Genomic DNA, 17,023 nt, shown 5'->3' on the forward strand with positions numbered 1-17,023 from the left:
TGGATATATTAAAGTATCTCAGAAATATCAGAGATCCAAGTTCACTTGAAGAACCTTAACACACCAAGAACATCAAGGAAAGTGTGGCATTATGGTAATTAACCTGTCAACAAGTGTGCAGTAACTGAAAGATCTGCTCTGGGAATTCAAAATGCCATTAGTGGAAATTCTGTGATAACCCTAGGTCAGCAGGATGGCCACGTGTCTCAGTTCTGCTGCAAAATAAGATTTTCTAGTTCATCTGCAGAACGCAGTAAAAATGCAGCCGATTCTCGGTATCCTGCAACCAGTTGCCGTACTGCATTGATTTCTGTTGGGCTCAGCTGAGGTCTGGAGCTGGTACTGCTAGAAGATCCAGAAGTGGTTGCTAACTGCCTCTTCATACTCAGATCAGTTGGACCTGGAAATGACAAATGAAAACTACTGAAACATCAAGGCATCTATTTATTTAAAACATTTCTATGGCACTTTCCCACCCAAACAGGATCTCTGATGTGATGAACATCAAAGCATTAAAACATTTGAACATTAAAAGATTTCCACATTAAAACAGCATTTAAAATAAAGTGTATATTTAAAATATTTAAACAATTCAATAAAGCATGTAAACATACATAACAACTCAAGTAGGGCCAATAACAGTTAGTGGGGGCATGCCAAACAAAACAAGTCTTCACCCACAGGCAGAACACAATGATAGAGGGAGACAGATGATTTTCCTTGAGGATGGACTTCCAAAGTTTCAACACCACAACCTAGAAAGCCCTTTCTTGGGTTTGCCACCCATCTCTCTTCAGATAGTGGGGGCCCTCAATGCAGGGCCCCCAAAGATAGCTAGAGTGGATGGGTAGGTTCATATGGGAATAAGTGGTTCTTAAGGTATGGTGGCTCCAGGCTGTATAGGACTTTAAAGGTCAATATGATCATCTTGAATTGGGTCTGGAAGTAAACTAGAAGCCAGTGTAGATGGAACAAAACTGAAGCAATATGGCTCCTATGACCCACTCCAATCAACATTCTGGCCACAACATTCTGTTCCAACTATAGATTCCAGATAGTCTTCAGGGGCGGCCCCATGTAGAGCTCATTGCAGTAATCTCATCTAGATATTACTGAGGCAGGCACCATGGTGGCAAGATCTTTCCCATCTAGGAAGGCCTGCAGCAGGTTCATCAGCCAAAGTCAGTGAAAGGCACACTTGGCCCCCACTGCCATCTGTTTGTCCAATAGGAAACCCAGGTCCAGCACCCCCAAGCTACCTCCAAATGATGACATTAGCTATATAGATCTCATGGACAGACCACATGCATAGGAAACGGAAAGGAGGTCAAGAAATACTTTTCCATTAGTGCTTGCTTTATATGTTTGGATTGCTTCATTTGGGGTTTTACATACATTAACTTAGATTTACGCAGTGCTTTTTTTCTGGGGGTTACGCAGGGGTATGCATATCCCTAAACATTTTGTGAATCTAACAGGAGAAATTAAAAATGTTCAAATGTTGGAATTCCCGCTAAACCAACGCCAAACGTATTATGGATATTTATGTGATTTGTTAAGTTTTATGTAGCATATGTTGGCAACAAAGATGTTTAGTTATATTTAAACTCACTAGGAGCGTCTTTGAGCATCGAACATGCCACTGAGATTGCTGGCATAATCAGTGATTGTTAGGGTGCAGACAAATACAAACAAGTCTTCTCTAAGCCACCTAGAGCTCTGGTAGTTGAAATCTAGCATGGTGATTGGTCAGTCTTGTTGCTACCCCCGATGGCGGTGACCAATTTGTGTACATTTTGCGCAAAGAGTGCAAAGAGTTTGTCTATACCGAAACTCTTTGGTTGTGCGCACGTGTCACTATAGAGGGGCTTGGTTGGCAATACCCATAATTCTCATCACCGACAGTCTTCTGACGTCATTTCCTTTCACGGTGTTTCCTGAGTATCAGATGGAAGCAAGTGTTTAATCTGTGTAGTGTGGTGTTTTACTGATGAAAGTTTGGCCTATAACCTCTGTGGCGGAACGGGTGCTGGCTCTCAGTCCGGGCAACTGAGCCGCCGTCAATGGCCTGCTAGCCCCGCTATCCGCCTCCCACCATCCCTGGTGGGCATGGCTTACCTTCTTCATCACTGCCACCACTCACTGAATTGTACACCGCCTGACTGAGGGGCAGTGAGACACTTCTGGCTGAATTTCCCTACTGGGAAGTGAATTCCCCAATCTTTGGGTGGGCCCTGGAGAATTGGCAACCCACCAAGGTCTGGCCTGATCAGGTTCTCCTGGGCTCCCTCCCTTCCTGTAATGTGCCAAGTGGGGGAGCTTACGTAGTCAGAGCACCACAAGGTTCTTTATATTCAAAAAAGTATAATTTATTAACTATATACAGATAACTATATACAAAGCACGTAAAGGCACCACACATAGGGGTAGACTCCCCTGTTCAGAACTCATAGGGCAGAAAATCAAACTGAAGAGAACCGCTGTCTGCTTTCCCTACCACACTGTTCCTTACTCTGCCTTAAGCGGGTGGTGGTCTGAGGGAAAGTTCACCTTTTATTTCCTTTGTGCTGCCTCCAAGGCCCTCCACATTTAGAGCCTAGGCACCCGGGTTTCACCCAGCAGCAGGAGCCTCTCCTTCTTCAACCAAGAAGGGTGACTCTCTTCTGCTGCCTCCCAGGCCCTCCACATTTAGGGCCTAGGCACCTGGGTTTCACCCAGCAGCAAGAGCCTCTCCTTCTTCAACCAAGAAGGAGCCTAACTGACCTTTTCCCCCTCAGGATCGGCTGAGTCTCTCAATTCCGGCTCCACCCCTTATTTTTCCCACCCTTTCTTGGCCCGGGGCAACTGGGAGTTGTAGTCCAGGAAGAAGGGTGTCCCACACCAAGACTCCTGCAGGCCTCTCCCTGGCCCCACAGCCTATCAACCCTCAGGGGGAACACCTCCTCCCCTTTCTCCAAAGACAGATCAACAGCAACTGGCACTCACTTCACCCCTGGAAACCATTTCATTACAACCTCATTGAATGGCAGTATTGCAATATGAGTAGGAAAATTACTATTTTACATCATCACAGCCAGCAAAGAAGTGTAAAGTGAATGATGACTGTAAAAACAAAAGATGCAACAACGGTGTTGTGTGATACAGCGTCTGCTGTAGACCATGTAGAGAGTGGGCACACGACCCCATCTTCTGTTGACCACGTGAAGAGTGAGCATGTTCTTGGTAATTTTGTCCATTGACTGCATTTATTTTTTCCGATTTGAACTATAAAATGGTGATTTTCTTGAGTCAAACTGGGAGTACCCCTAAACATTTTTTTAGAAAAAAAGCACTGGATTTACGGTTATGGTTCAGTTGGCACAATCAATTGTTGTTACTGTAGTTTGTTCGACTTCTTTGTGCAAAGCTTCCTCCTTGTTTTATGGCAGTGTCCAACCACCAGTTTGCAAGGCACAGATAAACACTTATCTCATATGGGAACAATACTGTCAGTTTTCAGTGGATAGTGGGTAACAACCAAGAACACACAAGTTATGTACCCTATTATCACTATCATTTTATTTATGCAAGACAGCAATGTGCATACTGCTTTACTTATGGGAAAAGTGCATATACAATTAATAGCCTTCCTCATGCCCACTCACTGAAATCTGATTAAGAGGGTATATGATATTGTCCCATGTAAAAAACTGAACAGATCTCATGGGAGAGTGCCTTCGGGACACTCAATGCAGCTTAGATGAAGTTTCCCAGTAGAGAAAGAGTGTAATTAAGTATATTGCTAATCATGAATGATGACAAATTATTTATGTTTGGACTAGTAGCCTAACCTTACTCAGAAGTTAATTTCTGGGTTACCTGAGAATTCATAGACTGAAGAACCAGTGGTTTTGGCACAGTTCTCTATGAACTTAGTCTCCCTGTGTAATGCAAATTGTGACATAAAAATAAAAGTGAGAGTAAATGGGTCATGCCTCTCCTCTGATTGCATTGTTACCTGGTTTGTTTCTGTGTGTTTTATCATTGGTCTTGAGGTCATTTAACCCAAAGATGGATTACACAGATAGATGACTAGAGTGGATGGGTAACAATGGGACAACACTGGGACTTTGATTTATTGTCTCTGTTGGAAGCTGGGCATGGTGACTGGGTCATGCGCTCAAACACTGAGTCACCAGCGACACAAGTTACCAGCTGCTACTGTATGTTTTTGTAAGTCAGGATTATTCGCTCATTTTCACAGAAGTTCAGATTCTTCTATAGCAGTAAATTAAACGTGATGTTCAGCAATCTTCCCTGTCATATCATGTTTAATACTCAGAGAATGTCATTTCTCTAGCCATCAGTGTGGTGACTCAGTCATTTATAATGTAACTAGTTACTTGACTATGGTTTATGGATTCATTTAAGCTGCATAGATATCACATATTTTTGAAAGCTAAGTAGCTCTTGTTTTAACTAAATCATTCAAAATGCTAGAAGCACTCTGAATCCTCTCAAAGACTTAGGTGTTCATTTATCATATTAGCTACTGAGTAAATCTGACATTAAATACACCGCTGGACAAATGACTTGCAAGATTTAACATGAGGTAGTTATTGCCTCATAAATTACTCATTGGCAGCATCAATTACCTAGAGTTCTAGCATGCTGGTCAGATACATAATACAGCCGCTTATTTCACTGATAAAAACATTGACAGTTCATAAGTAGGAAAGCCATATGAGAGTTATCTTTGTAATAACCCACCCCAGTTACTAGTATGGGACTGCCAGTTTGATACTTGACAGCCTGATGGGAGCCAATAGATTCAAGTATATTCAAATATTACATTTAATTTGGTCATTAATATTGTAAGACAATAATTTATAGCCACAAAATATAATTTTAAAATCTATGCTGAGATGTAAAGTCATTTTGATCCTGGCAATTAACAATGGGCAAAATCGGGGGTGTGGCATTGACGTCTGAGAAGAAGGATGCCTGAGAGCTGAGCTCTGTCCCAGCCTGCTCAAAATTCCTCTAAAATCCACATCTTAACTTAATGAAAATCACCCCCCAACATGGGGAAGCACAATGAGAAGACTAAGAAGCAAAATGGCACAGTTGCAAAGCGTCTGCAGGACTTTTTCCCTCCAACCCAGGCCAAGCAAGCAATTGCAAGGAAAGCAAGCAACACAAGCAAAATGCAGCTGATGGGAAACGAGGTAGGACCTCTAATGAATACCCCTCCTGACTCTGATCTAGCAACTTTGTTTGCAAGCATGGAACTTAATATCTTAAATAAAATGACAGATCTTATAAAGCCACTCTCTAATCAGGTAACTGACCTTCAAGCAAAAAGGAATAATGTTATTCAAAAGACTGATAATGCACCAGATATTTCTAACTCTTTGCAATCTGAAATATGCACTATGCAACAAGAGAAAGAAGAGATGCATGAAAGAATTATAAGCCTGGAATTAATAGTGCGCCAGCAGAATCTTAAATTTAGGGGGGTGAATGAGGAATTTACATCAAAACTAAATCTATCTTCGTTCCTAGCTAAATGGCTAGTCAGTTTTTGCTGCCAAACAAAAGCACTCCAGTACTTCCAAAGCTTACCGGGTGGGACCCCTAAAAGCAAACAGGAAAACTCCAAGGGATATTATAGCTACGTTCCCAGATTGGGAAACAAGAAAAAGAATTCTGGAGATTGCAAGAGAACAAAAATGCTTAAGTGTAATGAAGCCCAAATCCAGATTTTTACAGATCTTCCCAAGGAGATATTAAACAAGAGATCTCAAACTGACTACTGAAGCATTACATGCAGCAAAAATAAAATATAAATGGATCAAATACTCTACACTTTGCGTCCAATTTAAAGACAAACGTCTTTATGCATCAGACCATGAATCAGGACAAGCTTTACTGCAGAAACTGGACATTACCTCAACTGACCTATCAAAATCTGCTCAAAAAAGAAAACTCATTCAGCCACCTACTCCTCATAAAGGAAGCAAAATTCCAGTTAGAAACAACTGAGCCACAAAATGGAAAGCATTCCAGAGTCAAGAAACACTGATTTTTTTTCTTTCCTTAAAAGCTGTATAAGTGGGGAAGGGGAAACAATCAAAACTAAGAAATCATAGTTTAAAGTGTAACAAGCAGTTTGTGCTACCCAGCAGTATTGAGGTTTTGGGGCGGGGGAGCCAGTTTTCTCTTGCTTCCAACAATGACAGCCCCTTGATGTTGTACTTTTGTTCAACAGACCCAAAGGAGGATACTTCCCATAGGGTCTCTCAGAGGCTGTACGTATATCATATTTTTAGGTTTAGCATTTGGTATGTAAATCGCTTGCAATTTGTTGTTAATCTGAGTTCAATAGTTTTTGTGGGGTGAAAAGGGGGGAGGTATAAACATATCATTATTAATAATATATAGCCTTTTAGATGGGTGGTGGGTAGGGGGTAAAATTCTCACTGTTATTTTATAGACAGACAGACAGACAGACAGACAGACAGACAGACAGACAGACAGACAGATAGGTTTCTTTTTTAAGGGTTTTTGTAAGAATGTAGAAATTCCTTTTTCATAGGACTACTAATTTAAGAGAGATAGTCACAAATTTATAAGCCCTACTAAATGTTGCACTGTTGCTAATTGTATTACTCAGTTATTTAATCTGGCTTCTAGTATCTTTTGAAAAACTAAGCAATCGTTATACTGCTAGTATAACTAATCTATCAAGTTTAATAGGAACTGATCACTAATATTGTACTATCACAAAATTAATAATCTGTTATTTTTACTACATTCACTGTTTAATATGCTGTTTGTTTATGAAAAATTAATAAAAATAATTTTAAAAAAACAATGGACAAAATCCAAGGAAACTAGTAAAACTAGTTCTCAAAATGGAGAGGCGTTCCAGAAACAGGCTGGAGCATGGCATGAAAATCAAGTGTTCAAAACGAGGAAAATTTAATGTTCACTGGACTACTACAAGTAGTCCTAGGCCGTTTCCACATGGCTTACCTGTGCTCGTAACGCGCGAGAAATCTCGCGCGAGAAAACACGATCTTCCGCATCTTTTGCGCAATCTACCGGGACATTACGAGCACATGTAAGCCGTGTGGAAATGGCCATTATTGGATGCCAGACAATATGTTTTTACATCCTCCAGTGTAAAAGAAATGAAGGCACAATGTTACAGGAAAAAATGCCTCTTTCTTATGGGTTCTACTTTCAACTTTATTATGTACATGCTCATCTTTTTATCCCAAAGAGATCATCTTTCCATCAAGAATCACATTATTAAAGGGAAGGTTTCACCAGCCAACATTTTATTTAACCATTTAGCACCTAAGGACCATACTTTGCTTGTCACTTTTTATAACTGTTATTGTTTTAAGCACATTATATATTTGTTTTTTAAATTGTTTCTTGCATAGAAGAGCAGTTAATCACAATCCCAAATTCAAGATACACATGTTAAGTTAGACAGGTTTAGACCTAAATCTCAGAGTAAAAGTATATTTATGCCAACGCAGCAACTCCTTTGAGCTGGCAGGTGGCTATTACCAGTTGAACCCATATGCCAATAGAACACCATCAGAACAAAGGGGTAAGAACACTGAGGGCCAAGTTAGGAGGCAATATGTGCTAACCCAGACTTCATTCATGATCCCTGTGATGTTATAACTTTGTACCTGCAAAACATTCGGTGAAAATTAAAACATCCCCTTTGTAGTCAATGGAGAGTTCCTGAAAAGTATGTCCCACCTTCTTCATTTTCATCCCACTTCCATAACAGAGGATAGGATTCTGACCAATACTGCAGCCCGTAAGAGTGCAATACCACTAGATATGTGTGTGTATGTGCCTTCAAGTTGCAATCAACATATGGCGACCCTCCACAAGAGTCTGTTAAAGCAAGTGAGAAGCAGAGGGGGCTTGCCGTCGCCTTCCTCTGCAGAATCTTCGTTGGTAGTCCCCCATCCAAGTATTGACCCTGCTTGGCTTCCAAGATCTGACAAGATCAGAGTATACCATGCCACCTAACATTCCACCAATAGATACATACCAGTACATTTGTTGTCAGGGATATAGCTAAAACCAAAGCTTTTTTTCAGCCAGAACACAGTGGAACAGCATTCCGGCACCTCTCAAAAATACCCACATGACTGGTGGCTGCGCCCCCTGATCTCCAGATATCAGTTTGTGTGGAGGAAATGGCTGGAGGGACTGCAGGATACTTTTGGATCCCGGTAGGCTGGCAAAGGGAGGAAAGCACATGTGGCAGGAGGGTGTGGGAATGGCATGCTGACCCATGCCAGGCGCCTCCCCCCTCTGCTCCTTCGGGGAGGTGGGGAAAGCTTCACCCCAAGATGGGCTCATCAGGGTGCCCCCATGGGCCCAAAACAACCAGGATTGGGCCACTACCAAGAAGGAGTGCTCTCCCACAGGGCAGCAGCCCATTCCAGGCTGTTTCAGGCCTGATCCAGGCCATTTTGGGCCTGATTTGGCCCAATTTGCCCCCCAAATAGCCAGGATCTGGTCACTGCTGGGCAAGGAAGTGTTCTCCTGTATGGCAGTAGCCCGTTCTAGGCTGATTCAGGCCCGATCTGGGCCATTGTGGGCCCAATTCACCCTAATCTAGGCCTGAAATGGGTAGGATCAGGCTGCTGCCAAGCAAGGGCGTGCTCTCCCACGTTGCAGCAGCCCATTCCAGGGCAATTCAGGGCCAATCCGGGATATTTTGGGCTTGATTCAGCTCAATGTGGGCCTCAAACTGCCAGGATCGAGCTGCTGCTGGGTGGGGGAGTGCTCTCCCACGTGGCAGTGGCCTGTTCAAGGCCAATTTGGGCCCAACCTGGGCTGTTTCTGGCCTGATTTGAGCCCCAACGGCCAGGATCGGGCCACTTCCAGGCAGGAGAGTGCTTTTCTGCATGGCAGCAGCATGTTCCAGGCCGATTCAGGCCCGAATCGGGCCTCCCATGGAGCGCTGGAGCACTCCTGGGGCGGCCACAGCCTGCATGAAGACATCAGTTCCCAGAAGTGACATCATCACACAGTCCAAGGCAAAGCACGCTCTCACATGGTACCCAGTGAGTTCCACCACCTCTTTTCCCAGAAAAAAACCCCTGGATTATAGGGGAACAGTTGCTGGATATGACTAAGAAAGTAAATCAAGATACTTTTGTGCACAGAAACAAGGCTATCCCAGCCACATAGGTAGATATGCCACAAATGGAGCTGAGAGGCCTAGAACAGAACAACCTTGGAACAGAGCATAAAGCAATAGTTGCAAAGCAAACAAACAGTTGTACTTGTAAAGCAAACAGTTGTACTGCCATGTGTAGATTAGAAGAACCATCTAACTCATACTAATGCATACACTGTAACAAGGCCCAGGTGCAGGGAATATCTTAGAGTCTCTCTACACAAGACGTCCAACACAGGGACCCTCATGTGACTTACTTTCTGTGTGGTCTTATATTCAAGTGTCTTCCTAGCAGTGCATGTGTATCCACAATGGGAGAACCAGTGTAAGATCTTTCACTTGAGCGACCCTGTGTAAAATGTCTTGTGTAGAGAGACTCTGAGAATGGCAAGAATGTCTAACTTCATAGAGGCTGGCAACATTAATCAAGAACAGTTGCATTGGTGGCGGGCCAAAAGATATTCAGACGTATGAGAAATTCGTAATCACTAATTCTACATAGACTTTGTTAAAACAAGAAGTAGCAAGAATGAACTAACTGTTGTTACATGTTTCAAGATTTCAAATATGGATAACTGTGTTTGATGTAATAATAATAACTGTGCTTATATACTGCTCTTCTAGACAGATTAGTGCCTCATCCAGAGTGGTGAACAAGTTAGTGTTATCATTATCCCCACAATACAGCTATGGAGCTGGGGCTGAGAGTAGTGGCTTACCCAAAACCACCTACTGAGCTCATGGCAGTACTGGGATTTGAACCAGTAGAGTGCTGATTTGCAGCCAAGCCACTTAACCATTAGCCAACAATTTGAGCCTTTAAAGCAGGATAGACAGCTTTTGTTAAGAAAAGGTTCTGAAACCCTTAAGAATGACAGGATAACTTGATCGAGAGCTTCTTCTTAGAAGGGGCTTGTTGCCTGTGATCTTCATGCCTTTGGGTAAGATACTATTTTGGGCTCATGTAATTGCTCTCCTTTAATGTTCTATGTAGTTATAATGGATGGTATGATTTTCTGTTGATATTAAGATCACTAAATATTATATTTTGTAATAATAAAGGCTTAAAATGGAAGCAGAGATGCCTTTCCCTCATGAGATTCTAACCAGGGATCTAATTTGGGATTTCCTGTGCAGTAGTCTTGTTGTACTATTCCACTGGGCTGTAGCCCTCATGGGTTTCTTTCAGTTCTGATATGAATACCATGCATGGGGCTGGGGGTATTTGTCATGGGCTAGGCCCGTGGAAGACTTTTAAGATTTCCTCAAGAGTTTTCCTTCTGTTTCTTCTTGTTACTGTGGGGTTAAGGAGTTGCTCTGTGGAGTTCTACTACTGATTAGAGATAGGCATGAACAGAAAAAAACCTGAACATGATGTTCACTGTTCGTTGCCATCCATGAACAGGGACTCGTGAACATTTAGGAACATGACCTGTTCACGAACACATGGTTGGATGTTCTTGGGGGCCAGCAGGCTCTCCTCCAGCCATCATCCAAGTTTGGTCAAGATCCCTACTGCACCACTCCCAGAAACCTGACCTGAGCAGGCACCAGGAAAGGTACCAATAATAAATAATAGCTTGGCCCCAGAGCCTGGCAGCAGCCCTGGAACCCAAAGGGGTAGATCCCTATCCCACCACACACAAAGAAAATTCAAGCTCCAATGCACTCTCTCTATCAAAATGCCAACAGCAGCTGTCTCTCCCTCTCCACTGTCTGCAAAGACTGAAAGCCAGAGCTGGGAGCCCTCCTCCTCCCCCCTGGTCTTTGCTCTCTTGTAACAAATTTGGAGCTCCACACTTGAAAGGAAGACCTGCCTATCTAGCTAAATTGGGCTTAGATTGGGGTTTCCAGGGCAACAGCAGGAGTTCAGACAGAGTTCAGACAATCCCTGCCTACATTGCCAAGGGAACTGATTGCAGGTGCCAGACTGTCTGGCTTGACGAACAGCAACGAACAGCAACAAATGAGGCTTGCAACGACCACCTGTTCTTTTAGAATGAAGCCTCACGAACAGCTTGTTCACGAACAGCAGATTAGGCTGTTCATGGCTTTTTTTTTGTTCGTATTGCTGTTCGTGCCCACCTCTACTCCTGATGTCATTCTGTTTACATCACTGTTGCTGTTGAGAATCCATAGGATGAGTTTTGCCTTGGGAAATGCACTTCAATATCACCCTGTAGTGTGTCTCAAAAGTCCATTTCCCTATATTGCTCTTTAAGTACTATTTGGCTAAGGGTGAACCCAAAACATTGTGCACTGTTGTTACTCTTGCTCCTCTCTGTATATGGGGCTCCCAACCCGCCTGTGAACTGCTCACTTCCCTCAAATAGATAGTTGGAACACAACCATAATGACCAAAGTTGGCATTAGGATGAAATAATTTAAAAGATTTACCACAGAATATTTCAATTACAGACTCCTGGAAAAGATATGTTGTCTTACTGGTACCAGCTCTTTTCAGATTTTTGAGACTGCCCCATCCATTTTACATTATGAATATGGTTTCAATTGCTAAAGCTGCGTTGAGCTGCTTTTAGAAGGGAATGGAACCCAGCTAGTCTTCTCAACTTATTCTTAAAGGTATTTACAGAGCAGCACTAGAGTAACAATGAAGTACTTGGGCCCAATGATTACACTAGAATACAATGGAGCTTTGTCCAAGTGATATACAGCCATGCATCATGCATAACAAAAAACTATGGTTATTAAGGGAACAATCATTGGGCAAACATTCTACCCTTCCCTCCTCTACATGGGTACATTTAGGAAATTATGTACGTCCACTTTTGTAGCCAACCATAGTTTATTGTTTCACTTCAGTCACTATATGTGATTTGTTCTTTCTGCTAACTGTGGTTTGGAATCCTGATTTGGAGGACAGAGAGAATAAACCAGACTGTATGATCTGGACAAAATGACAAGTTATGGATTTCTATGAAATAAGGCACATGCAAGCAAAGAGGGAGTGAGCTGGTCTGAAGATTCCCCAGACTCATTCCCACATTGGCATACCATGGGCTGTTATTTCATATGAGTCCAGCCATAATGTTCACAGAAAGCAATGAATTATGAATATCGTCTGCCTCAGCTTCCAACAGTAAAATCTGCCATGGAGACATTTTGGGAACACTTTAAATGAATCTTTCTGCTTATGTTTTCATGCAAGCAAACCTCCTTTCTTCTGAAAAGATCAATGAATTGCTCCAGTCAAAGGAAATTCCAGGAATTGACTCTTATAGAAAGAACAAAGGAAGAATAAAGCCCAATGAATGTGTGATCAAATCACAGAGGAGAGTAGCTTCTTCAGGCAATGCTGGTTTGATGTACTTTTTAAATTCCTGTGTATTAGGAGTCTTAAGATGTATGAAGATGTCAGTCTGGAAGGTAGCAAAAGCATTTATATTTGAGCAGGGTTACCTTTTTTCCTAACAGAGGCTTTACGCCTTTAGCAGCTGGTGCACAACAGATAGACATTCAAATAAGCATCAACACTGTTTTAGGGTGAAAGTATGTAAACTTTAGAAATGCTGCTGGATGTTTGCCACAGAAGGAGCTTGTAGGTAATTTTGGACTCTGCCTTGTCTGCCTTTTACTAATTAAAGCTAGTTTGCCAGCTGTAATGACTACCCAATCTCCCACTTTTACTAGTAAAAAATAGAGAAAAGTGAGGGTCATCCCTCTACTTCTCTTCTTGTGAAATAAATCAAAGGTTGATCTTTCCCTTTCTGTGTCCTGTTACACACAATGCAAGGAAATGCCTGTGGCTGGTGGCCACCACTGTGCAGGATGGGTGAATTTCACATGGGTTAAAGAGGAAGAGGGCTCCAAATCCCCAGCTGGCACTAAGGCTCATGTTATATACATTAGGATGAGGAGGACCCAAGCATGTGGACAAGGTTGCTGCCCATTCAGTGGCCTTCTGCTGCTGCTGCTGTCCTTCAGTTAGGTGTGACCACAAGCCAATTGTGACTGTAGAAGTCAACCTAAGCGAATGCCTCAAGGACCACCAGGAGATGCTTCATTTTCCTCAGAAAAGACTTAACCCAATGTAAAATGAGCAGAGATAGCAGGGCTGTGCGCTGTGCACAGTTCCATATGGTCACTGAAGTCTTTCCAGATCAGTATTCCACCAGGAGTAGTTTGGTTAAAGACTGGGATCCCTTCATTTTCTTTATTGAGACTCTGGCTTTGGCTTCAGTTTAACTTCTCCTTCATCCTTCAACTCAAGGTTAACGGTTTTAGTTGGAAAATGGAGATTGAGTGACTTTCTCGTTTTCCCACCTTTATTAGTTAAAAAAATAGAGAAAAGAAATAAGGTCATCCCTCATTCCTTCATCGTACCATTAACAAAACCAAAGACCTCCCTACCCCATGTTTTAGGAAGAAGACAAATCACTGGTGTAGGAGGCTATGACTAAAACATAACACTGACCACCATGTTGACAGCATGGCAGCACCCCCCCCCATCATTTATCTTCCAGTGTTCTATCATATTTTAGGTATAGTGTGAAACAACTTTATGGTCCTGTCAAGTCAGAATAGATCAAGGGCCAAATGTAAAGGATCATGGTAATGTGGTAAGCACGGTCAAACAAAGAAAGAGGGGGACCCCAAAACTGAACCTGATATATACTGTAGATGCTACAAGGGTCAAGATATAACAATTAAAATATATTCAAAATAAATATTTACTATACAGTGTACACAATAATAAAATTAAAAACATAGGGCCTGAATGTCAGGCTACATAAGAAACCAATATGTATCAATTCTGCCTTGATGTTATCATCTCATATATTGTGTAGTGTAATGTAAATTATTACAGCAGGCAGTGGACCCCCTTGTGTGAGTGCAGTTACCATGTTTGTTTTTTGTAAAAGTGCGTATTATTGATCACTGAGGAAGGCCCTTGGGCTGAAATGTGTATGGTCTTCTGTTGATCATTTGATATGTTTATTAACTGTATTTGGAAAATATTATTTATTTATTAATTTATTAAATTTAATTTGGAGTCCTCTCTCCAAATGCATGCGGGCTCAGAGCGGATTCACAACACATGGACATAAATACAATAAAACAACAAGTAATAAAATAATTAAATAATTAAATTTAAAACAATCATACAAATATCATTAAAATATATGAAGGCAACCCACCTTGCACCCCACATCAACATCCTTATGATCCACGGGCCAGAGTGGCAAACTCTAATAAATACCTTTGGGGTGGGGAAGGTTCTCCCCACCACTGCACCTTGTTAATTTGTTTTATTATTTGTATATTGATTTTAGTTTTTGTTTTTATCGATTTTAACTGTTCACCGCCCAGAGCCCCTGGGGATGGGCGGTATATAAATTGAATAAATAAATAAATAAATAAATAAAAATACAGGTCAGGGCACATAACCCCCCCCCCCACACACACACACACTGGGAGGGCTGGTTGGGTGATTCGCCTACCTCAGTCCCCATAAATCTGGTAAAACATCTCCGTCTTACAGACCCAGTGGAAAGATGATAGATCTTGCTGAGACTGAGCCTCCACAGACAGAGAGTTCCACTTGGTAGGTGCCAGGATCAAAAAAGGCCTGGCTCTAGTTGAGGCAAGCTGAACCTTGGGCCAGGGATCACCAGTAGCTGTTTATCTGCTGATTGGAGCAACCTCCAGGGAATTTAGGGTGAGAGATGGTCCTGCAGGTATGTTGGTCCCAGTCTGCTCAGGGCTTTGAAGATTAAAACCAGAACCTTGAACCTGCCCTGGAATTTCACTGGGAGCCAGAGCTGCTGGCGCAGAACAGGTATAATATGTGACTGGAAAGGAGTCCTGGTCAAGCCATGCACTGCCACATTCTGGACCAGCTGTAACTTCTGGAGCAGGCACAAAGGTTGTCCAGCATAGAGCAAGTTCCAGTAATCCAATCTGGAAGTGACCATTGCATGGATCACTGTTGCTAGATCACTGGCTGACAGGTAGAGGGCAAGCTGCCTGCCTGATGAATGTAAAAGAATGCAGACCTAGCAACTGCCATAACCTGGGCCTCCACTGACAAGGTGGTATCCAGAATGACACCCAGACTCCTTACCATCGGCAGTGGCTCTAGAAATGCTCCACCGAGGGCTGGGAGCTGGATCAACATTCCTGGCAGCCTGCGGTCTTTGTAGGGTTCAACTTCAGCCGACTCTGTTTTAACCACCCAGTCATGACCTCCAAAGTCCTGGACGGACTATTTGGGGCAGAGTCCGGCAGGCCATTCATCAACAGATAAAGTTGGGTGTCGTCAGCATTTTGATGACAGCTCAACCTGAAACTCTGCACCAGCTGGGCGAGGGGGTGCATATAGATGTTAAACAGCATCAGGAAGAGCATCACCCCCTATTTCTGAAAAATCAGAAATAGAATGCATAATGAATAAAAAAAATCCCTAGTTTAGAAACCTTCAATTACAGAATCTAGCTGACCACATTGACCTGAATAGATTACTTGACACTCCCAAATCAGAATTTGAGAATCTAATAGATTCAGCTTCGAATCGTAGCAAGGGAATGATATCTAAAACATATAATATAATACTATCTACCCAAACAACTAGAACATGGAAGTATCAGGACCAATGGTTTCAAGATTGCCAAATTGAAAAATCCACTGATAGATGGGATCGAATATGGTCATCCAACATTAATACTTCAAAATCTATTGTTACCAAAATACAAACTTATAAATTAATTAACAGATGGTATATAACACCAAAGAAACTTTCCCAGATTTCTTTCACATCTCCACCTAACTGCTGGAAAAATTGTGGGGAGGAAGGGAACTTTGCCCATCGTTGGTGGAGATGTAAACATATTGAATCATTTTGGAAAGCAGTGCTAAAGGAAATTCAGAAAATAACAGGATATGAAATCCCCTTGATGCCAGAAATTATTCTATTGGACCAATGGGACAAATACCAAGACCAAATTTCAACAATAAGAAGAGACCTAATAGCCACCCTACTAGTAGCCGCAAAGAGCGCAATAGCTACCTTTTGGAAATCCAAGTCTACGCCCTCAATTGATAACTGGCACAAAAAAATCTGGGACTATTATATATCAGAAAAGTTATATGATAAAATATACCAAGTAGAAAATTTTCCAAGAACATCCAACCTTATTGAGAAATGGTTTCCTTTCTTTAAATACCTCGAAAATAATAGTTCCTTACCTGGTCTTAAACTCTTTCATACATATGCAAATATATAAGTAATCTGTCAATTTAATATGTTAGAATTTACAAGTACTTTCTCCTTATATTTGTTCAGATATATGCTCAGATATGACCCTCTAAACTGCTTTAAAATGCACTCAATTGTTATGACATGTTATGTGTTTATTAATTTTTTTTAATTTTTAATTTTTTATTATTAATTTTGATGTGTTTATTAATTTTGATGTATGGATTAATTAACATATTTTAGTATTAACTTCCTGTATGACTGCAAATTCATGATTGTATATAGTTTAACAGTTTATTGTTATAATTTTTTAAAATAAAGATATATTGATTTAAAAAAAATGTTCTTGCCTCTTCGTCCCTCTTCCACCTCCACACTAGCTCAAGCCATCTCAACTCCTGCTTCATCCATCATAGCTCCTCAGTGTACCAAGGGGCTAACCAGGCACGGGAGCAAAGAGAGAGATGGTGAGTGATTTCGTCGATGGCTTTGGAGAGACAGGCATGCCAATCCTCCACTAGCACATCCAACAAACCTCTAGGGGGCTTTGGATCCCACAGAGCATTTTGGAAACCAGTAGGATTCTTCAATCTTTGTGAGTA

The 17,023-nt window shown here is 41.8% G+C and overlaps 1 protein-coding gene across 3 annotated transcripts in view; it reads right to left on the minus strand.

Moving 5' to 3' along the window:
• Positions 1-206: 206 nt before the first annotated feature.
• Positions 207-17,023, minus strand: part of NOL4 (nucleolar protein 4) — a 310,646-nt gene continuing 293,829 nt past the window's right edge. For all 3 annotated transcript variants that reach the window (XM_054986049.1, XM_054986048.1, XM_054986047.1), the window contains one exon: positions 207-400. In XM_054986049.1, coding sequence (XP_054842024.1) covers positions 207-400 — 194 coding nt within the window. The remainder of the gene's footprint in view (positions 401-17,023) is intronic.

This window comes from Eublepharis macularius, chromosome 7, assembly GCF_028583425.1.
Source record: "Eublepharis macularius isolate TG4126 chromosome 7, MPM_Emac_v1.0, whole genome shotgun sequence".
Taxonomy (NCBI): Eukaryota; Metazoa; Chordata; class Lepidosauria; order Squamata; family Eublepharidae; genus Eublepharis; species Eublepharis macularius.